Source organism: Salvelinus fontinalis, chromosome 34 (genome assembly GCF_029448725.1).
Source record: "Salvelinus fontinalis isolate EN_2023a chromosome 34, ASM2944872v1, whole genome shotgun sequence".
NCBI classification, from domain to species: domain Eukaryota; kingdom Metazoa; phylum Chordata; class Actinopteri; order Salmoniformes; family Salmonidae; genus Salvelinus; species Salvelinus fontinalis.
The window spans coordinates 278,530-302,112 of record NC_074698.1 but is presented as its reverse complement, the minus strand read 5'-3'; the positions used below and the strand labels follow the sequence as shown (position 1 = coordinate 302,112).

Sequence of the window (23,583 nt, the reverse complement as noted above, 5' to 3'; positions counted from 1 at the left end):
CCCCTTCTCTCTACATATCTCTGTCCTCTCTACTCCCTTCTCCCCTTCTCTCTACATATTTCTGTCCTCTCTACTCCCTTCTCCTCTTCTCTCTACATATCTCTGTCCTCTCTACTCCCTTCTCCCCTTCTCTCTACATATCTCTGTCCTCTCTACTCCCTTCTCCCGTTCTCTCTACATATCTCTGTCCTCTCTACTCCCTTCTCCCCTTCTCTCTACATATATCTGTCCTCTCTACTCCCTTCTCATCTTCTCTCTACATATCTCTGTCCTCTCTACTCCTGTCCTTTCTTCCCTCTTCTCTCTCTCTTCTCTTCTCTCTCCTCTCTCTCTCTTCTACAGTCTGCTGTGAAGATTTAGAGGCTGCCTGGCACACGGCTTTGCTCACTCTCCTCTCCTCCCTTCCTATCTTCTCTACTCTATTCTCACCTCTCTCTTCCCTCTCCTCTCCTCAGCTCTCCGTCTTTAAAAAGGCTTAGTGCTGTGTTTAATAGCTACACGTTGCTGCCACGTCCGTCACACAGATCCACACACTCTGAGCCTGATCCACCTCTGGGAGAAGTGTGTGCTTGTGCATGTATGCTCTTTTGCCTGTGTGCATGCATTAGTGTGGGTGAGTGTACAGATGCGCTCTCTTAATTGGACTCCGTTTCTCACAGCAGGAAAATAATCCTGAAGCAACAGTAAATGTGAATTATTATGTGTATTGTAATTAATGGACATTTCTTGTGGGGATTGATACATTTTTCGTAAGGCCAAATCAAGTCTGTGGAAATTAGAAACTTTGAATACAATACAATTTGCATGTGAATATAGCAGATGTGTGTGATGTTTGGAAGGCAACAGAGGTGTGTATAGCTACCCCTGTGGGGTTCTTCTGGGTGGGGTTCAGTGGGTTGTCTATCTCTCCTGTTGATCTGATCAGGAGAGGGAAGCTGTGCAACAGAACCTAACAACTCAATACACCCCTTCCTGCCCCGTAGTCTACCTGTCAGATAACACTTCATCACCCCACAGGGTCAGCCAAGGGCCAGGTGAACTGCTGGGCTTCTCTCACCTTTTCCCCAATCTGTGCATTCTGTGCATTAGTTCACTTCCCTTGCATGGACTTAGAAGAAATGGACTGGTGTAAGGATTATGGTTTCACCAATCCAAAGAGAGAGAGACGTTATAAACAGAATGAGACATTGTGTCTACTTGCATTGGGTATCATATATATATATTTTTTTCTGTCTCTCCTGATAACACTCTGTTAGAAACTACAGCCTCCCTAGACCTTTAGAATGAGCGCTAACATCACACAAGCATCGCTAAGGGGGAAACAGCACACAGACACCACACTTTATTAGCATCAATGCTAACTTGAGAGGGAAAAACAGCAACAGTGTATACTGTATGTCCGGGTGGGAAGAAGGTGGTCGACCAATACTGAAGGAGACATACTGTTTACATCTAACTCCCAGGTGATGAGACCAGAGGCAGATCTTGATTCTAATGATGAAGGAATGATTGTCTAATGTGTTAGAGATATTCTGGTTGTCATTTGTTAGTATAATGTGTTACTCCTCTGGCCATCACTAAAATAAAGTCCTGCTCTATGTATTTGCTACTCTCTTCCACCTCCTCTTTGGCTCTGGCCTCTCTACTCTCCGTCTGTTATCATCCTCCTCTTTCCCTCAGTCTGCAGTAGAGGTAAACCTAATGAAGTACCTCAATATATGTCTGGAGGCCTGGGGTCCCCCTGATTGTTATTCACTCATCTCAAAGCCAAACAGTGAATCTTGTGTGCACTGACCAGCAACTCCGGTATAGACTACCAGTGGTCTTCCACTGTATGTATCTGTGTGTGTTTCTGGTTGACCTTCAGCACTCACTACAGTAACTCTGTGTTTCTAACTCGCCTCTGACTATCCACCACTTTGCAGATTGGCTCGTTCTTCATGATCAACCTATGTCTGGTGGTCATCGCCACCCAGTTCAGTGAGACCAAGCAGCGGGAGCACCAGCTGATGCAGGAGCAGCGGGCCCAGTGCCTGTCCTCCTCTACCCTGGCCAGCCTGCATGAACCGGGGGACTGCTACGAAGAGCTCTTCCAGCTGGTCTGCCACATGCTGCGCAAGGCCCGCAGGAGATCTGTAGCCCTGTATAACCAACTGAGGGGAAGGCCTCTGCCACCACCGCCCACTAGAGGGAGAGGAAGAGGAGGAGGAAGAGGAGGAGGGGAAGGAGGAGGGAGTGCGAACGGAGGGGAACGGCATCACCTGAGGCAGCCACGACGTAAGTGGGAGGCAGCGGGTGGGAGTACGAGAGAGAGTTTTTGTTAAATGTCTCAACTTTAACTTTAACATTATATTAGCCTTTTTCACATCGTGCGAGCCAGTGCGATGAGTCTTGTTTAATCACTCGACTTTAAAACCTCTTTGGCGCTAGCAAACGCTGGCTTACATGGATATAGTACGACAATATGAACGTGTCTATTGATGCTGTTAGTGACATGCTGATTCTTTCTCACACTCCCTCTCCATCTTTCATTAGAATCTCACTGTCCTCACCAAAGCAAGCTGGACTCAGTCCACACCTCCCAACCCCTGGGCAACTCCATCGCCCTGGCCGTCCCTCAAAACACAGAGGACTGCCCTCAGTGCGCTACGGCACTGTCACTCAGGGAGGGGGCGGGAGCTGTGGGCGACTCGGCCAATGGGGAGGAGGAGGGGGCCGTGGAGGAAACGGACAGGGAGGAGAACCACTTGGAGGAGAAAGCGGAAGAGGGGGAGGGAGTGAAGAAGAAGAGGAAGAGGAGGTCGTGTTTTGGACACTGTAAGGACATGTGGGATGAGATGAGGAAGAAACTTTGGGGCATCGTGGAGAGCAAATACTTCAATAGAGGAATCATGATCGCTATTCTCATCAATACTATCAGCATGGGGATAGAACACCACAACCAGGTAAATATACTATTCTCATCAATACTATCAATATAAAAAACCCAACCAGGTAAATATACTATTCTCATCAATACTATCAATATAAACACCCCAACCAGGTAAATATACTATTCTCATCAATACTATCAGCATAAACACCCCAACCAGGTAAATATACTATTCTCATCAATACTATCAGCATAAACACCCCAACCAGGTAAATATACTATTCTCATCAATACTATCAGCATAAACACCCCAACCAGGTAAATATACTATTCTCATCAATACTATCAGCATAAAGACCACAAAAGGTGAACTATAACACAGTCAGGGAGTACAGCACACATACACATTGTGCACAACAACAGTATTGCTCTTCAGTCCCCAAAGCTAACCCATTGACTTTAGCTTAGTGGGCTAACAAGGTCCAAGTAGTACAAGTCACTAGAAGTCATATCAGTGACGTACATGGAACACTATCAATATGGGAATGTATTGTTCCATTATACACCCGATAGACCACCACAACCATATCAGTAGAAAACAGCAGGGTAGGTACACCTCAACCTGCTTTTGGTGCTTTCTGGCTGGCTGGCTGGCTGGCTGGCTGGCTTCTCTCCTGAGAGAGACAGAGGAAGAGAGGAAGAGAGGGAGCTGCCTGTGTGGAAGGGGTGTGGTAGCTTCATGCCAAAATACACCCACCCTGGCTGTTACATAACCACTCCTACCTCCCTCAATCCCTCTCTTTCTCTATCTCTCTCCCTCCCTCCTGTATCACACCCCTCCTTTCCCTGCCTCTTTCTGTCTCCCTCCTCCCCTGTCTCTGTTCATCCCTCCCTCTCCCTTCTCTATTCTGTCTCCCTTCTCCATTCTGTCTCTGTCCATCCCCCTCTCTCCCTCTCCCTTCTCCATTCTGTCTCCCTTCTCCATTCTGTCTCCCTTCTCCATTCTGTCTCTGTCCATCCCCCTCTCTCCCTCTCCCTTCTCCATTCTGTCTCTGTCCATCCCTCCCTCTCCCTCTCCCTTCTCCATTCTGTCTCCCTTCTCCATTCTGTCTCCCTTCTCCATTCTGTCTCTGTCCATCCCTACCTCTCCCTCTCCCTTATCCATTCTGTCTCCCTTCTCCATTCTGTCTCTGTCCATCCTTCCCTCTCCCTCTCCCTTCTCCATTCTGTCTCCCTTCTCCATTCTGTCTCTGTCCATCCCTCCCTCTCCCTCTCCCTTCTCCATTCTGTCTCCCTTCTCCATTCTGTCTCCCTTCTCCATTCTGTCTCTGTCCATCCCCCCCTCTCCCTCTCCCTTCTCCATTCTGTCTCCCTTCTCCATTCTGTCTCCCTTCTCCATTCTGTCTCCCTTCTCCATTCTATCTCTGTCCATCCCTCCCTCTCCCTCTCCCTTCTCCATTCTGTCTCCCTTCTCCATTCTGTCTCTGTCCATCCCTCCCTCTCCCTCTCCCTTCTCCATTCTGTCTCCCTTCTCCATTCTGTCTCCCTTCTCCATTCTGTCTCTGTCCATCCCTACCTCTCCCTTCTCCATTCTGTCTCCCTTCTCCATTCTGTCTCTGTCCATCCCTACCTCTCCCTTCTCCATTCTGTCTCCCTTCTCCATTCTGTCCCCCTTCTCCATTCTGTCTCTGTCCATCCCCCCCTCTCCTTCTCCCTTCTCCATTCTGTCTCCCTTCTCCATTCTGTCTCTGTCCATCCCTACCTCTCCCTTCTCCATTCTGTCTCCCTTCTCCATTCTGTCCCCCTTCTCCATTCTGTCTCTGTCCATCCCCCCTCTCCCTCTCCCTTCTCCATTCTCTCTCCCTTCTCCATTCTGTCTCTGTCCATCCCTCCCTCTCCCTCTCCCTTCTCCATTCTGTCTCCCTTATCCATTCTGTCTCCCTTCTCCATTCTGTCTCCCTTCTCCATTCTGTCTCTGTCCATCCCTCCCTCTCCCTCTCCCTTCTCCATTCTGTCTCCCTTCTCCATTCTGTCTCTGTCCATCCCTCCCTCTCCCTCTCCCTTCTCCATTCTGTCTCCCTTCTCCATTCTGTCTCCCTTCTCCATTCTGTCTCTGTCCATCCCTCCCTCTCCCTCTCCCTTCTCCATTCTGTCTCCCTTATCCATTCTGTCTCCCTTCTCCATTCTGTCTCCCTTCTCCATTCTGTCCCCCTTCTCCATTCTGTCTCTGTCCATCCCCCCTCTCCCTCTCCCTTCTCCATTCTGTCTCCCTTCTCCATTCTGTCTCTGTCCATCCCTCCCTCTCCCTCTCCCTTCTCCATTCTGTCTCCCTTATCCATTCTGTCTCCCTTATCCATTCTGTCTCCCTTCTCCATTCTGTCTCCCTTCTCCATTCTGTCTCTGTCCATCCCTCCCTCTCCCTCTCCCTTCTCCATTCTGTCTCCCTTCTCCATTCTGTCTCTGTCCATCCCTCCCTCTCCCTCTCCCTTCTCCATTCTGTCTCCCTTCTCCATTCTGTCTCCCTTCTCCATTCTGTCTCTGTCCATCCCTCCCTCTCCCTCTCCCTTCTCCATTCTGTCTCCCTTATCCATTCTGTCTCCCTTCTCCATTCTGTCTCCCTTCTCCATTCTGTCCCCCTTCTCCATTCTGTCTCTGTCCATCCCCCCCTCTCCCTCTCCCTTCTCCATTCTGTCTCCCTTCTCCATTCTGTCTCTGTCCATCCCTCCCTCTCCCTCTCCCTTCTCCATTCTGTCTCCCTTCTCCATTCTGTCTCCCTTCTCCATTCTGTCTCTGTCCATCCCTCCCTCTCCCTCTCCCTTCTCCATTCTGTCTCCCTTATCCATTCTGTCTCCCTTCTCCATTCTGTCTCCCTTCTCCATTCTGTCCCCCTTCTCCATTCTGTCTCTGTCCATCCCCCCTCTCCCTCTCCCTTCTCCATTCTGTCTCCCTTCTCCATTCTGTCTCTGTCCATCCCTCCCTCTCCCTCTCCCTTCTCCATTCTGTCTCCCTTATCCATTCTGTCTCCCTTATCCATTCTGTCTCCCTTCTCCATTCTGTCTCCCTTCTCCATTCTGTCTCTGTCCATCCCTCCCTCTCCCTCTCCCTTCTCCATTCTGTCTCCCTTCTCCATTCTGTCTCTGTCCATCCCTCCCTCTCCCTCTCCCTTCTCCATTCTGTCTCCCTTCTCCATTCTGTCTCCCTTCTCCATTCTGTCTCTGTCCATCCCTCCCTCTCCCTCTCCCTTCTCCATTCTGTCTCCCTTATCCATTCTGTCTCCCTTCTCCATTCTGTCTCCCTTCTCCATTCTGTCCCCCTTCTCCATTCTGTCTCTGTCCATCCCCCCCTCTCCCTCTCCCTTCTCCATTCTGTCTCCCTTCTCCATTCTGTCTCTGTCCATCCCCCCCTCTCCCTCTCCCTTCTCCATTCTGTCTCCCTTCTCCATTCTGTCTCTGTCCATCCCTCCCTCTCCCTCTCCCTTCTCCATTCTGTCTCCCTTATCCATTCTGTCTCCCTTCTCCATTCTGTCTCTGTCCATCCTTCCCTCTCCCTCTCCCTTCTCCATTCTGTCTCCCTTCTCCATTCTGTCTCCCTTCTCCATTCTGTCTCCCTTCTCCATTCTGTCTCTGTCCATCCCCCTCTCTCCCTCTCCCTTCTCCATTCTGTCTCTGTCCATCCCTCCCTCTCCCTCTCCCTTCTCCATTCTGTCTCCCTTCTCCATTCTGTCTCCCTTCTCCATTCTGTCTCTGTCCATCCCTACCTCTCCCTCTCCCTTATCCATTCTGTCTCCCTTCTCCATTCTGTCTCTGTCCATCCTTCCCTCTCCCTCTCCCTTCTCCATTCTGTCTCCCTTCTCCATTCTGTCTCTGTCCATCCCTCCCTCTCCCTCTCCCTTCTCCATTCTGTCTCCCTTCTCCATTCTGTCTCCCTTCTCCATTCTGTCTCTGTCCATCCCCCCCTCTCCCTCTCCCTTCTCCATTCTGTCTCCCTTCTCCATTCTGTCTCCCTTCTCCATTCTGTCTCCCTTCTCCATTCTATCTCTGTCCATCCCTCCCTCTCCCTCTCCCTTCTCCATTCTGTCTCCCTTCTCCATTCTGTCTCTGTCCATCCCTCCCTCTCCCTCTCCCTTCTCCATTCTGTCTCCCTTCTCCATTCTGTCTCTGTCCATCCCTACCTCTCCCTTCTCCATTCTGTCTCCCTTCTCCATTCTGTCTCTGTCCATCCCTACCTCTCCCTTCTCCATTCTGTCTCCCTTCTCCATTCTGTCCCCCTTCTCCATTCTGTCTCTGTCCATCCCCCCCTCTCCTTCTCCCTTCTCCATTCTGTCTCCCTTCTCCATTCTGTCTCTGTCCATCCCTACCTCTCCCTTCTCCATTCTGTCTCCCTTCTCCATTCTGTCCCCCTTCTCCATTCTGTCTCTGTCCATCCCCCCTCTCCCTCTCCCTTCTCCATTCTCTCTCCCTTCTCCATTCTGTCTCTGTCCATCCCTCCCTCTCCCTCTCCCTTCTCCATTCTGTCTCCCTTATCCATTCTGTCTCCCTTCTCCATTCTGTCTCCCTTCTCCATTCTGTCTCTGTCCATCCCTCCCTCTCCCTCTCCCTTCTCCATTCTGTCTCCCTTCTCCATTCTGTCTCTGTCCATCCCTCCCTCTCCCTCTCCCTTCTCCATTCTGTCTCCCTTCTCCATTCTGTCTCCCTTCTCCATTCTGTCTCTGTCCATCCCTCCCTCTCCCTCTCCCTTCTCCATTCTGTCTCCCTTATCCATTCTGTCTCCCTTCTCCATTCTGTCTCCCTTCTCCATTCTGTCCCCCTTCTCCATTCTGTCTCTGTCCATCCCCCCTCTCCCTCTCCCTTCTCCATTCTGTCTCCCTTCTCCATTCTGTCTCTGTCCATCCCTCCCTCTCCCTCTCCCTTCTCCATTCTGTCTCCCTTATCCATTCTGTCTCCCTTATCCATTCTGTCTCCCTTCTCCATTCTGTCTCCCTTCTCCATTCTGTCTCTGTCCATCCCTCCCTCTCCCTCTCCCTTCTCCATTCTGTCTCCCTTCTCCATTCTGTCTCTGTCCATCCCTCCCTCTCCCTCTCCCTTCTCCATTCTGTCTCCCTTCTCCATTCTGTCTCCCTTCTCCATTCTGTCTCTGTCCATCCCTCCCTCTCCCTCTCCCTTCTCCATTCTGTCTCCCTTATCCATTCTGTCTCCCTTCTCCATTCTGTCTCCCTTCTCCATTCTGTCCCCCTTCTCCATTCTGTCTCTGTCCATCCCCCCCTCTCCCTCTCCCTTCTCCATTCTGTCTCCCTTCTCCATTCTGTCTCTGTCCATCCCCCCCTCTCCCTCTCCCTTCTCCATTCTGTCTCCCTTCTCCATTCTGTCTCTGTCCATCCCTCCCTCTCCCTCTCCCTTCTCCATTCTGTCTCCCTTATCCATTCTGTCTCCCTTCTCCATTCTGTCTCTGTCCATCCTTCCCTCTCCCTCTCCCTTCTCCATTCTGTCTCCCTTCTCCATTCTGTCTCCCTTATCCATTCTGTCTCCCTTCTCCATTCTGTCTCTGTCCACCCCCCCCTCTCCCTCTCCCTCTCCCTTCTCCATTCTGTCTCCCTCCATCTCTCTCTCGCTCCCTCCCTCTGTCTTCATCTCTCATCCACCCCCTCACTCCTTGACGACATACAGAGGAGTCGGTTCTCTCATTTCTGAAGACTCTAAAAATAACAGAGGGATGTGGGGAGAGGAGGAGAGGAGGACAGGAACTCACCGAGAGAGAAGAGGGAGCAGACTCCTGTTACGCAGCATTTTCAGCTCTATTCCTGTATGAATGTACACACACACACACCACACACACACCACACACACACACACCACACCAACAGCATTACACACACCACACACACCACACACACCACACACACACACACACACACACACACACACACACACACACACACACACACACACACACACACACACACACACACACACACACACACACACACACACACACCACACCAACAGCATTACACACAGAGCACACACACACACACCACACACCACACACCACACACACCAACAGCATTACACATACCACACAGACACAACACACACACCACACACACACCACACATCACACACCACACACACACACACACCACACACACCAACAGCATTACACACACCACACACACACACCACACACAAACACAGGCACACACACACACACACACCACACACCAACAGCACTACACACCACACACCACACACCCACACCACACACACACATACCACACACACCACACACAAACACAGACACACACACACACACACACCACACACACCAACAGCACTACACACCACACACACACACACACACACACACACACACACACACACACACACACACCACACACTCCAACAGCACTACACACCACACACTCCAACAGCATTACACAATGGTCTCTCCTGGCTGAGGCAGAGGCAGAGGCGGTGTGTGTTCTGCAGTAGATTTGTAAGTGTTGTTCCAGGGGGTTGTGTTCTAGAACTGAAAGTGTATGTGTTTCCCTCTTTGGTAACAGGGCTTACTGAAACGTTATTTGATCAATCCCCTGAGGGTAGGATTACATGACATGTGTTAAGAGCATACAGTGAGCATATGACCTTCACTAGATGTCCTTCAGATTCGTTACTTGTAGTCTTCATTCAGAGTTGCTGTGTATGTGTGTGTGTGTGTGTTGTGTGTGACTACATCTCTGACTCATCAGCATTCATCTTTCACATCAATGGTATTATGACTGAGAGGCTCCCCTATTAGCATGTATATACAGCATGTGTGTAGGGGGGGGGGGGCTTACTCATTTATATTCAGTAAACATTCAATGATAAAAACAAGAGAACTACAAAGAGAGCGGGATGGAGAAAAGAGAGGGATGGAGAGAAGAGAGGGAGGGAGAGGGATGGAGAAAAGAGAGGGAGGGAGAGGGATGGAGAAAAGAGAGGGAGGGAGAGGGATGGAGAAAAGAGAGGGAGGGAGAGGGATGGAGAAAAGAGAGGGAGGGAGAGGGATGGAGAAAAGAGAGGGAGGGAGAGGGATGGAGAAAAGAGAGGGAGGGAGAGGGATGGAGAAAAGAGAGGGAGGGAGAGAGATGGACAAAAGAGAGGGGGGGAGAGGGATGGAGAAAAGAGAGGGAGGGAGAGGGATGGAGAAAAGAGAGGGAGGGAGAGAGATGGACAAAAGAGAGGGAGGGAGAGGGATGGAGAAAAGAGAGGGAGGGAGAGGGATGGAGAAAAGAGAGGGAGGGAGAGGGATGGAGAAAAGAGAGGGAGGGAGAGGGATGGAGAAAAGAGAGGGAGGGAGAGGGATGGAGAAAAGATAGGGAGGGAGAGGAATGGAGAAAAGAGAGGGAGGGAGAGGGATGGAGAAAAGAGAGGGAGGGAGAGGGATGTCTTCTATCTTTGATACAGGTGATCACAGATACAATCTGATCAATATCACATGCACACTGTGGAGTGTGGGGATAGGCTCTAACTTGCAGTCTATGTGACAGGTTTGTACAGGTGTCTCAGTACTGACGCTGTGTTGGTTGTCTGCAGTTTCATATTTTTCAATTGTTGAAGGCAGTATTATAATAACCTACCATATCTTGCTGTCTTCATTCCTCCATCTCTTTAAATGTGTTTCTCTCTCTGCCTTCTATTTCTTGTGGATCTTGTCTCCCATCCAGCCGGAGGAGCTGACTAACGTGTTGGAGATCAGTAACATTGTGTTCACCAGTATGTTCACCCTGGAAATGATCCTCAAGCTGACCGCCTTTGGCTTCTTCGCCTACCTGAGGAACCCCTACAACATCTTCGACGGCATCATCGTCATCATCAGGTCGGGGGACTGCCCAACATGACCACAGAATGTTACCAGAATGTTACAGAAATTATGTTACCAGAATGTTACAGGAATGATGTTACAGTTACCATGTCAGAATGTCACAGCTTTGGGATGTCAGTTGGAATGTTAGAATAATGGATAATGTATTGGGCGTTTGGGTTGGTATTGGAATGTTAGAATGATGGATAATGTATTGGGCGTTTGGGTTGGCATTGGAATGTTAGAATGATGGATAATGTATTGGGGATTTGGGTTGGCATTGGAATGTTAGAATGATGGATAATGTATTGGGCGTTTGGGTTGGCATTGGAATGTTAGAATGATGGATAATGTATTGGGCGTTTGGGTTGGCATTGGAATGTTAGAATGATGGATAATGTATTGGGCGTTTGGGTTGGCATTGGGATGTTAGAATGATGGATAATGTATTGGGCGTTTGGGTTGGCATTGGAATGTTAGAATGATGGATAATGTATTGGGCATTTGGGTTGGCATTGGAATGTTAGAATGATGGATAATGTATTGGGCTTTTGGGTTGGCATTGGAATGTTAGAATGATGGATAATGTATTGGGCGTTTGGGTTGGCATTGGAATGTTAGAATGATGGATAATGTATTGGGAGTTTGGGTTGATATTGGAATGTTAGAATGATGGATAATGTATTGGGCTTTTGGGTTGGCATTGGAATGTTAGAATGATGGATAATGTATTGGGCGTTTGGGTTGGCATTGGAATGTTAGAATGATGGATAATGTATTGGGCGTTTGGGTTGGCATTGGATGATTCTTACAGCTGAATGTTCCCGATGGTTTCAGTTGGGATCAGAGGGGAAATTAGGAGATGTTGCTGTCTGGATTCGTGTCTTCTATTTTCTTCTCTTCCTTTCTCTGCCTGTCTCACTAATCTTTTCTCCTCTTTCTCCTCACTCCTCACTCCTCTCTCCTGTCTCCTCTCTCCTCACTCCTCACTCCTCACTCCTCACTCCTCACTCTTCTCTCCTCTCTCCTGTCTCCTCTCTCCTGTCTCCTCTCTCCTGTCTCCTCACTCTTCTCTCCTCTCTCCTTACTCCTCTCTCCTGTCTCCTGTCTCCTCTCTCCTTACTCCTCTCTCCTCTCTCCTGACTCCTGTCTCCTCACTCCTCTCTCCTCTCTCCTCTCTCCTCTCTCCTGTCTCCTCACTTCTCTCCTCACTCCTCTCTCCTCACTCCTCTCTCCTCACTCCTCACTCATCTCTCCTTACTCATCTCTCCTTACTCCTCACTCCTCTCTTCTTTCCTAACTCCTCACAACTCACTCCTCTCTCCTCACTCCTCACTCCTCTTCCCTTTCTCCTCTCTCCTCACTCCTCACTCCTCTTCCCTTTCTCCTCTCTCCTAACTCCTCACACCTCACTCCTCTCTCCTAATTACTCTCTCCTATCTCCTCACTCCTCTCTCCTAACACCTCGCTCCTCTCTCCAAACTACGCTCTCCTCTCTCCTCACTCATCACTCCTCACTCCTCTCTCCTCTATCCTCACTCCTCTCTCCTCACTCCTCTCTCCTCTCTCATCTCGCCACACTCCTCTCTCCTCTCTCATCTCTCCTCACTCCTCACTCCTCTCTCATCTCTCCTCACTCCTCTCTCCTCTCTCCTCACTCCTCACTCATCTCGCCACACTCCTCTCTCCTCTCTCATCTCTCCTCACTCCTCACTCCTCTCTCATCTGTCCTCACTCCTCTCTCCTCTCTCCTCACTCCTCACTCCTCTCTCCTCATCTCTCCTCCCTCCTCACTCCTCTCTCATCTCTCCTCACTCCTCTCTCATCTCTCCTCTCATCTCTCCTCACTCTTCACTCCTCTCTCCTCTCATCTCTCCTCACTCCTCTCTTCTCATCTCTCCTCCCTCCTCACTCCTCTCATCTCTCCTCACTCATCTCTCATCTCTCCTCTCATCTCTCCTCACTCTTCACTCCTCTCTCCTCTCATCTCTCCTCACTCCTCTCTCCTCACTCCTCTCTCCTCTCATCTCTCCTCTCATCTCTCCTCACTCTTCACTCCTCTCTCCTCTCATCTCTCCTCACTCCTCTCTCCTCATCTCTCCTCCCTCCTCACTCCTCTCTCATCTCATCTCTCCTCACTCATCTCATCTCTCCTCACTCATCTCTCCTCTCTCCTCTCTCCTGTCTCCTCACTCATCTCTTCTCCCTCCTCACTCCTCTCTCATCACTCCTCTCTCCTCATCTCTCCTCACTCTTCACTCCTCTCTCATCTCTCCTCACTCATCTCTCATCTCTCCTCTCATCTCTCCTCACTCCTCTCTCCTCACTCCTCTCTCCTCTCATCTCTCCTCTCATCTCTCCTCACTCCTCTCTCCTCATCTCTCCTCCCTCCTCACTCCTCTCTCATCTCTCCTCACTCATCTCTCATCTCTCCTCTCATCTCTCCTCTCTCCTCTCTCCTGTCTCCTCACTTCTCTCCTCACTCCTCTCTCCTCACTCCTCACTCATCTCTCCTTACTCATCTCTCCTTACTCCTCACTCCTCTCTTCTTTCCTAACTCCTCACAACTCACTCCTCTCTCCTCACTCCTCACTCCTCTTCCCTTTCTCCTCTCTCCTCACTCCTCACTCCTCACTCCTCTTCCCTTTCTCCTCTCTCCTAACTCCTCACACCTCACTCCTCTCTCCTAATTACTCTCTCCTATCTCCTCACTCCTCTCTCCTAACACCTCGCTCCTCTCTCCAAACTACGCTCTCCTCTCTCCTCACTCCTCACTCCTCACTCCTCTCTCCTCACTCCTCTCTCCTCACTCCTCTCTCCTCACTCCTCACTCCTCTCTCCTCTCTCCTCTCTCCTCACTCCTCTCTCCTCTCTCCTCACTCCTCTCTCCTCTCTCCTCTCTCCTCACTCCTCACTCCTCACTCATCTCGCCACACTCCTCTCTCCTCTCTCATCTCTCCTCACTCCTCACTCCTCTCTCATCTCTCCTCTCTCCTCTCTCCTCACTCCTCACTCCTCTCTCCTCATCTCTCCTCCCTCCTCACTCCTCTCTCATCTCTCCTCACTCCTCTCTCATCTCTCCTCTCATCTCTCCTCACTCTTCACTCCTCTCTCCTCATCTCTCCTCCCTCCTCACTCCTCTCTCATCTCTCCTCACTCCTCTCTCATCTCTCCTCTCATCTCTCCTCACTCTTCACTCCTCTCTCCTCTCATCTCTCCTCACTCCTCTCTCCTCATCTCTCCTCCCTCCTCACTCCTCTCTCATCTCTCCTCACTCATCTCTCATCTCTCCTCTCATCTCTCCTCACTCTTCACTCCTCTCTCCTCTCATCTCTCCTCACTCCTCACTTCTCTTTCCTCTCTCCTCTCCTGTTCTCTCTTTCTGCATCCATCGGTTTCATCCCTCCTTCCATCTCTCCCTCCCCTCTCCCCTCTCCAGTGTGTGTGAGATCATAGGTCAGTCTGATGGAGGTCTGTCTGTCCTGAGGACCTTCAGACTGTTGAGGGTGATCAAGCTGGTGCGCTTCATGCCAGCGCTACGCAGACAGCTGGTGGTGCTGATGAAGACCATGGACAACGTGGCCACCTTCTGCATGCTCCTCATGCTCTTCATATTCATCTTCAGGTATAGACATGTGTGTGTCTGTCCCCTCCCCCTGTCTGTCTCCTCCCCCTGTCTGTCTCCTCCCCCTGTCTGTCTCCTCCCCCTGTCTGTCTCCTCTCCCTGTCTGTCTCCTCCCCCTGTCTGTCCCCTCCCCCTGTCTGTCTCCTCTCTCTGTCTGTCTCCTCCCCCTGTCTGTCTCCTCTCTCTGTCTGTCTCCTCCCCCTGTCTGTCTCCTCCCCCTGTCTGTCCCCTCCCCCTGTCTGTCTCCTCCCCCTGTCTGTCCCCTCCCTCTGTCTGTCTCCTCTCTCTGTCTGTCTCCTCCCCCTGTCTGTCCCCTCCCTCTGTCTGTCTCCTCCCCTTGTCTGTCCCCTCCCCCTGTCTGTCTCCTCCCCCTGTCTGTCCCCTCCCCCTGTCTGTCTCCTCCCCCTGTCTGTCCCCTCCCTCTGTCTGTCTCCTCTCTCTGTCTGTCTCCTCCCCCTGTCTGTCTCCTCTCTCTGTCTGTCCCCTCCCTCTGTCTGTCTCCTCCCCCTGTCTGTCTCCTCCCCCTGTCTGTCCCCTCCCTCTGTCTGTCTCCTCCCCCTGTCTGTCTCCTCCCCTTGTCTGTCCCCTCCCCTTGTCTGTCTCCTCCCCCTGTCTGTCTCCTCCCCCTGTCTGTCCCCTCCCTCTGTCTTTCCCCTCCCCCTGTCTGTCTCCTCCCTCTGTCTGTCCCCTCCCTCTGTCTGTCTCCTCCCCCTGTCTGTCTCCTCTCTCTGTCTGTCCCCTCCCTCTGTCTGTCTCCTCCCCCTGTCTGTCTCCTCTCTCTGTCTGTCCCCTCCCTCTGTCTGTCTCCTCCCCCTGTCTGTCTCCTCCCCCTGTCTGTCCCCTCCCTCTGTCTGTCTCCTCCCCCTGTCTGTCTCCTCCCCCTGTCTGTCCCCTCCCTCTGTCTGTCCCCTCCCCCTGTCTGTCCCCTCCCTCTGTCTGTCTCCTCTCTCTGTCTGTCTCCTCCCCCTGTCTGTCCCCTCCCTCTGTCTGTCTCCTCCCCTTGTCTGTCCCCTCCCCCTGTCTGTCTCCTCCCCTTGTCTGTTCCCTCCCCCTGTCTGTCTCCTCTCTCTGTCTGTCCCCTCCCCCTGTCTGTCCCCTATCTCTGTCTGTCCCCTCCCCCTGTCTGTCTCCTCTCTCTGTCTGTCCCCTCCCCCTGTCTGTCCCCTATCTCTGGCAGTCCCCTCCCCCTGTCTGTCTCCTCTCTCTGTATGTCCCCTATCTCTGTCTGTCTCCTCTCTCTGTCTGTCTGTCTTCTCTCTCTCTCTGTCCCCTCCCCCTGTCTGTCTCCTATCTCTGTCTGTCCCCTATCTCTGTCTGTCCCCTCCCCCTGTCTGTCTCCTCTCTCTGTCTGTCCCCTCCCCCTGTCTGTCTCCTCTCTCTGTCTGTCCCCTCCCCCTGTCTGTCTCCTCTCACTGTCTGTCCCCTCCCCCTGTCTGTCCCCTCCCACTGTCTGTCCCCTCCCCCTGTCTGTCCCCTCCCCCTGTCTGTCTCCTCTCTCTGTATGTCCCCTATCTCTGTCTGTCTCCTCTCTCTGTCTGTCTCCTCTCTCTGTCTGTCCCCTCCCCCTGTCTGTCTCCTATCTCTGTCTGTCCCCTATCTCTGTCTGTCTCTTCTCTCTGTCTGTCTCTTCTCTCTGTCTGTCTCCTCTCTCTGTCTGTCTCCTCTCTCTGTCTGTCTCCTCTCTCTGTCTGTCTCTTCTCTCTGTCTGTCTCTTCTCTCTGTCTGTCTCCTATCTCTGTCTGTCCCCTTCCCCTGTCTGCTCCTCTCTCTGTCTGCTCCTCTCTCTGTCTGTCTCCTCTCTCTGTCTGTCTCCTCTCTCTGTCTGTCTCCTCTCTCTGTCTGTCTCCTCTCTCTGTCTGTCTCTTCTCTCTGTCTGTCTCTTCTCTCTGTCTGTCTCTTCTCTCTGTCTGTCTCCTCTCTCTGTCTGTCTCCTCTCTCTGTCTGTCTCCTATCTCTGTCTGTCCCCTTCCCCTGTCTGCTCCTCTCTCTGTCTGCTCCTCTCTCTGTCTGTCTCCTCTCCCGGTCTGCTCCACTCTCTGTCTGTCCCCTCTCTCTGTCTGTCTCCTATCTCTGTCTGCTCCTCTCTCTGTCTGCTCCTCTCTCTGTCTGTCTCCTCTCTCTGTCTGTCTCCTATCCCTGTCTGTCTCCTATCTCTGTCTGTCCCCTCCCCTGTCTGTCTCCTCTGTCTGTCTCCTCTCTATGTCTGTCTCCTATCTCTGTCTGTCTCCTATCTCTGTCTGTCCCCTCCCCTGTCTGTCTCCTCTCTCTGTCTGTCTCCTCTCTCTGTCTGCTCCTCTCTCTGTCTGTCCCCTCCCCTGTCTGTCTCCTCTCTCTGTCTGTCTCCTCTCTCCGTCTGCTCCACTCTCTGTCTGTCCCCTCCCCCTGTCTGTCTCCTATCTATGTCTGTCCACTCCCCCTGTCTGTCTGCTCCTCTCTCTGTCTGCTGCTCTCTCTATCTGTGTGTGTGTTGTCTGTGAGGCTAGTCCCCTTCAGCTTCAGAAGAGCAATGGCCTTATTTGAGTGACAGGACCATAAGCAGTAGAGTGTGGTTGATAGAGAGGAGAGCAATAACAGAGAGCATTCCCCTGGTGTTCATCGAGACACGCGTACAAACACACAACACACACACACCCTGCAGCACTGCAATCTCACATAAGTGCACTGAGCAGATGGTAGCGGGCTAGCGATGGAGTGAGCTAACAGACTCCCACTACCCTATCTATCTTCCCACTGTAGCTGCTTGGGATTTGTGAATGTTATTGATTGGTGCTGCCGCTCCTGAAGGCACTATGGGTATTGTATCCACTCTGGTGTGTTACAGTGTTCTATTCACAACCCTTCCCTTGTCACTGGTTGGAAGAAGCTCTGAGGCGCTACTTCTCCATGTAGGAAGTGTATGTTTCCAAATCCAGAAGCCCCAAATACACTGCTTACTGTTTTATTCAAGTGCTAACTTTTCTGTGTGTGTGTGTGTGTGTGTGTGTGTGTGTGTGTGTGTGTGTGTGTGTGTGTGTGTGTGTGTGTGTGTGTGTGTGTGTGTGTGTGTGTGTGTGTGTGTGTGTGTGTGTGTGTGTGTGTGTGTGTGTGTGTGTGTGTGTTAGGCGTATCGTTCTGCAACTGATGTATGTTACTGTTGATAGTTAACATATCCCTGTCCTATTCCAGTATCCTGGGGATGCATATCTTTGGCTGTAAGTTCAGTCTGAAGACAGAGACTGGAGACACTGTTCCTGACAGGAAGAACTTTGACTCTCTACTGTGGGCCATTGTCACTGTGTTTCAGGTATAGAACACACACACACACACACACACACACACACACACACACACACACACACACACACACACACATGCAAATGCATAGAAAGTGCACAAACACACACACACACACATTTAGTTGCATTCACGTGCAACTCAATGTGGTTTCCTGGACATATCGAAAGGGGTACCACAAAGTTATATTTCAGGCCCTGTTCAGTTCATTTATGTGAATGGCAAAGCTGTATAACTTCTTTGGGCTGCAAGCCCGATGTCGGTACACTTATGACAACAGCCAGCTCAAGTGCAGGGCGCGAAATTCAAAATATATTTTTTTGAAATATTTAACTTTCACACATTAACAAGTCCAATACAGCAAATGAAAGATAAACATCTTGTGAATCCAGCCAACATGTCCGATTTTTAAAATGTTTTACAGCGAAAACACCACGTATATTTATGTTAGCTCACCACCAAATACAAAAAAGGACAGACATTTTTTACAGCACAGGTAGCATGCACAAAGCCAACCTAACTAACCAAGAACCAACCAAACTAACCAAGAAACAACTTCATCAGATGACAGTCTTATAACATGTTATACAATAAATCTATGTTTTGTTTGAAAAATGTGCATATTTGAGGTATAAATCAGTTTTACATTGCAGCTACCATCACAGCTACCGTCACAAATAGCACCGAAGCAGCCAGAGTAATTACAGACACCAACGTCAAATACCTAAATACTCATCTTAAAACATTTCTGAAAAATACATGGTGTACAGCAAATGAAAGACAAGCATCTTGTGATTCCAGCCAATATTTCCGATTTCTTAAGTGTTTTACAGCGAAAACACAATATAGCATTATATTAGCTTACCACAATAGCCAGAAACACAAGCCATTTACCAGCAGCAAAAGTTAGCGATCGTAACAAACCAGCAAAAGATATATAATTTTTGACTAACCTTGATAAGCTTCATCAGATGACAGTCCTATAACATCCGGTTATACATACACTTATGTTTTGTTCGAAAATGTGCATATTTAGAGCTGAAATCAGTGGTTATACATTGTGCTAACGTAGCATCTTTTTCCCAGAATGTGCGGATATTTTTATGACACTCAACTATTCTGACCAAATAACTATTCATAAACGTTACTAAAAAATACATGTTGTATAGGAAATGATAGATACACTAGTTCTTAATGCAATCGCCGTGTTAGAATTCTAAAAATAACTTCATTACAACATCCAGCTTAGGTATAGCGAGAGAGTACCCAAAATCTGGGCGCAAACGACTAGATCACATGTTCGACAGATATATGAAATGGCATCATAAAATGGGTCCTACCTTTGATGATCTTCCATCAGAATGTTGTACAAGGGGTCCTTTGTCGGGAACAATCGTTGTTTGGTTTTAGAATGTCCTCTTCTCCAGTCAATTAGCACGGAAAGCTAGCAAAGTGGCGCGAAGCTCTCCTTCGTGAACAAACGCAGACAAAGCAACACGCCTAACGTCCCGAAAAAATGTCAATAATCTAATAAAACTATATTGAAAAAACATACTTTACGATGATATTGTCACATTTATCAAATAAAATCAAAGCCGGAGATATTAGTCGTCTATAACGACAGCTTTACAGAAGGCAATACCAGGTCCCTTCTCGCGCGTTCCAGAAAACAGGAAATTGGGGTCACGTCATGCCAAGAGCTTTTATTCGACCTCAGATCATGTTATACACTCCATTTCTTCTCTCACTGCCTGTTGACATCTAGTGGAAGGCGTATGAAGTGCATGTATACTAATATATATCAAGCACATTTATAGGCAGGCCCTAGAACAGAGCATCGATTTCAGATTTTCCACTTCCTGTCAGGAAATTTGCTGCAAAATGAGTTCTGTTTTACTCACAGATATAATTCAAATGGTTTTAGAAACTAGAGAGTGTTTTCTATCCAATAGTAATAATAATATGCATATTTTACGAGCAAGAATTGAGTACGAGGCCGTTTGAAATGGGCACCTTTTATCCAGGCTACTCAATACTGCCCCTGCAGCCCAAACAGGATAAACTGTATAACTTAATCTATATGCTGTATTCCCCAGATTCTGACTCAGGAAGACTGGAACATGGTGCTGTATAATGGAATGGCCTCCACCTCCCCCTGTGCTGCTCTCTACTTTGTGGCTCTAATGACCTTTGGCAACTACGTCCTCTTCAACCTGCTGGTGGCCATCTTGGTAGAGGGCTTTCAGGCTGAGGTCAGACCAGAGATTTTGTAACTTTGATTAGTCCTCCATTGTTGGTCAATTTCCACTCACAGGCTCCAGTATGGTAAAACTGTCTGTCAGAGATACATGAATCATTAATGAGACAGGCAAGGGTGGTCTGAGTCTCTAGGATGTGGTAACCTGTTCTTATTGGATAGAGCTCTTAGCTAAAGAGCAGATTGGGCACTTAAGAAACTGACTCTGACTGCCTGGATCTGTAGCTTGTAGTAAATCAAGGCTGGGATAAAACGTTAAGTCACTTAGCTGGCCTACCTCTCTGATACTTTCAGAATGAGGCCAGGTAAGATTGACGTTTTCTATTTAAATATGCCTGTGGCTGTTGTCATAGTTCTAATTGCTCTTTCTTTCGCTCCTTCCCTCCACCCCTCTCTCCCTCTCTCCTCCCTCTCCCTCCCTCTCCCTCTCCTTCTCTCTCCCTATCTTCCTCTCTCCCTCTCCTCTCTCTCTCTCTCTCTCTCTCCCTCTCTCTCCCTCTCTCCCTCTCTCTCCCTCTCTCTCCCTCTCCCTCTCTCTCTCTCTCTCCCTCTCTCTCTCTCTCTCCTCTCTCGCTCTCCCTCTGTCTCTCTCTCCCTCTCTCCCTCTCTCCCTCCTCCCCTCTCTCGCTCTCTCTCTCTCCCTCTCTCTCCCTCTCTCTCCCTCTCCTCTCCCTCTCTCTCTCCCTCTCTCCCTCTCTCTCTCCCTCTCTCTCCCTCTCGCCCTCTCTCTCTCTCTCTCTCCCTCTCTCCTCTGGAAACAGGGGGATGCCAACCGGTCGTACTCCGAAGACGACAGGTCCTCGTGTAACTTTGACGAGAACTCTGACAAGCTGAAGGACTCGCTTCATCTCTCTGGTGTGGCTCAGAGGCATAAAACTATACTGTAGAAACTGCTTTTTAGAGCCGTAGAAGGTGTAGAAACACTACCTTGTAAAGCTGTAATGGCTGAACAGGTTCACTGGGAGAAGGTAGTTGTACCACTACAAGGTAGATTTCATTGACTTCTAAATTGAGTCAGGGAAGCAGCAGAATTCACCAAGGGGACAGTTCACCCAGTCTATTAATGCCATTGCTAATGTCAAACCTCCCTTTTTCAAAAGATGTATGAATGATTTTGAATAGATGTACTGTATGAATCGTATAGAGTAAAAGTCTGATTTTAACAGTAAACCAGTCACTGATGCTAGAATGCTCTCCCAGATATATTTGAGCAGTTTTGCTAAATCCTACAGTCATGTTTGCCGTGACAATGGCCAATGTTAGGAAGGCAGCACAAACAGATGGGACCAGATCAAGCCTAATCTCTCTGAAGTGGAAGTGGCAGAAATGTTAAATAATACATGTTACAACACAACTTCTCCCATTCTCTTCTCCTCCCTATGGACATACACAAACCACACTGATCTTACTGTACAAACAGTGCACTCCATGAGCTAGTCAGACCAGGTTAGGGTGAGAATGTGCTTAGTCAGTCTATGCCACTTTCTTTTATCTTCCAAGATGTGCTTTGCAGTTCCATGCTGACTCTCTCCCTCTCCCTCTCCCTCTCTCTCTCTCTCTCTCTCCATGTATCCCTCTGATCTCTGTCTCTCTCTCTCTCTCACTCCATTTATCCCTCCGATCTCTCTCTCTCTTCCTCCACTCTCCTTCTCCTCATCCCCTTCCCGTCTCTCTCCCAGACCCTAAGATCTGCACCCTAACCCCCAACGGTCACCTGGACCTGTCCCCAACGCCCACGGGTCTGTACACGTCCGACAGGCTCACTTTCGCTCTGGGCTCACGCAAAAACAGTGTCATCTCTCTGGGCAGGGCTAACCTGGAGGGCAGGGCTAACCTGGAGGGCAGGATCCTGGTGAGTGGTGGGAGGAGGGAGGGAGGGAGGAGACTGGAGAGAGGAGGGAACAGGAAAGAGGGAGGGAGGTACAATGGGAAGGAGAACTGGTTTGTAATGGACTGGGTCAGAACAAGATGTGTCTTGCTATGGTTGCAATCAATTCAGGAAATTACTTAAAATTGCCCATTTAAAAAGAAATTGCCCATCATTGAAATGTATTTTTCCTTCAGTTCTTTATTTGATCCCTCTGCAGTCTGGCTGGGTTGGACTAATGGTTTCGCTCTCCCTCTATCTCCCTCTTCCTCTTTGTCTCTCTTCCTCTCCCTCTTTGTCCCTCTCCCTTTCCATATTTCTCTCCCTCTTTCTCCCACTCCCTCTCTGTATTTCTCTCCCTCTTTCTCCCTCTCTCTCTCCATCTGTCTCTCTCCCCTCTCCCTCTATGTATTTCTCTCCCTCTTTCTCCCACTCCCTCTCTGTATTTCTCTCCCTCTTTCTCCCTCTCCCTCTCCATCTGTCTCTCTCCCTCTCCCTCTCTGTATTTCTCTCCCTCTTTCTCCCTCTCCCTCCATCTGTCTCTCTCCTCTCCCTCTCTGTATTTCTCTCCCTCTTTCTCCCTCTCTCCCTCTCCCTCTATGTATTTCTCTCCCTCTTTCTCCCTCTCCATCTGTCTCTCTCCCTCTCCCTCTCTGTATTTCTCTCCCTCTTTCTCCCTCTCTCCCTCTCCCTCTACGTATTTCTCTCCCTCTTTCTCCCTCTTTCTCCTCTCCCTCTCCGTCTGTCTCTCTCCCTCTACGTATTTCTCTCCCTCTTTCTCCCTCTTTCTCCTCTCCCTCTCCATCTGTCTCTCTCCCTCTAGTATTTCTCTCACTCTTTCTCTCTCTATGTATTTCTCTCCCTCTTTCTTGCTCTTCCTCTCCGTCTGTCTCTCTCCCTCTACGTATTTCTTTCCCTCTTCCTCTTTCTCCCTCTCCGTCTGTCCCTCTGCCTCCCTCCGTCTGTCCCTCTGCCTCCCTCCGTCTGTCCCTCTGCCTCCCTCCGTCTGTCCCTCTGCCTCCCTCCGTCTGTCCCTCTGCCTCCCTCCGTCTGTCCCTCTGCCTCCCTCCGTCTGTCCCTCTGCCTCCCTCCGTCTGTCCCTCTGCCTCCCTCCGTCTGTCCCTCTGCCTCCCTCCGTCTGTCCCTCTGCCTCCCTCCGTCTGTCCCTCTGCCTCCCTCCGTCTGTCCCTCTGCCTCCCTCCGTCTGTCCCTCTGCCTCCCTCCGTCTGTCCCTCTGCCTCCCTCCGTCTGTCCCTCTGCCTCCCTCCGTCTGTCCCTCTGCCTCCCTCCGTCTGTCCCTCTGCCTCCCTCCGTCTGTCCCTCTGCCTCCCTCCGTCTGTCCCTCTGCCTCCCTCCGTCTGTTCCTCTGCCTCCCTCCGTCTGTCCCTCTGCCTCCCTCCGTCTGTCCCTCTGCCTCCCTCCGTCTGTCCCTCTGCCTCCCTCCGTCTGTCCCTCTGCCTCCCTCCGTCTGTCCCTCTGCCTCCCTCCGTCTGTCCCTCTGCCTCCCTCCGTCTGTCCCTCTGCCTCCCTCCGTCTGTCCCTCTGCCTCCCTCCGTCTGTCCCTCTGCCTCCCTCCGTCTGTCCCTCTGCCTCCCTCCGTCTGTCCCTCTGCCTCCCTCCGTCTGTCCCTCTGCCTCCCTCCGTCTGTCCCTCTGCCTCCCTCCGTCTGTTCCTCTGCCTCCCTCCGTCTGTCCCTCTGCCTCCCTCCGTCTGTCCCTCTGCCTCCCTCCGTCTGTCCCTCTGCCTCCCTCCGTCTGTTCCTCTGCCTCCCTCCGTCTGTCCCTCTGCCTCCCTCCGTCTGTCCCTCTGCCTCCCTCCGTCTGTTCCTCTGCCTCCCTCCGTCTGTC

The 23,583-nt window shown here is 50.4% G+C and overlaps 1 protein-coding gene across 1 annotated transcript in view; it reads left to right on the top strand.

The window, feature by feature from the left end:
• The window catches only part of LOC129832809 (voltage-dependent T-type calcium channel subunit alpha-1I-like), a 288,049-nt gene that overhangs the window by 193,747 nt on the left and 70,719 nt on the right, over positions 1-23,583 (top strand). Inside the window, exons 9-16 of the mRNA XM_055896813.1 lie at positions 1,926-2,277; positions 2,536-2,945; positions 10,578-10,729; positions 14,154-14,339; positions 17,505-17,622; positions 19,709-19,864; positions 20,631-20,724; positions 21,549-21,721. Coding sequence (XP_055752788.1) covers positions 1,926-2,277; positions 2,536-2,945; positions 10,578-10,729; positions 14,154-14,339; positions 17,505-17,622; positions 19,709-19,864; positions 20,631-20,724; positions 21,549-21,721 — 1,641 coding nt within the window. The remainder of the gene's footprint in view (positions 1-1,925; positions 2,278-2,535; positions 2,946-10,577; positions 10,730-14,153; positions 14,340-17,504; positions 17,623-19,708; positions 19,865-20,630; positions 20,725-21,548; positions 21,722-23,583) is intronic.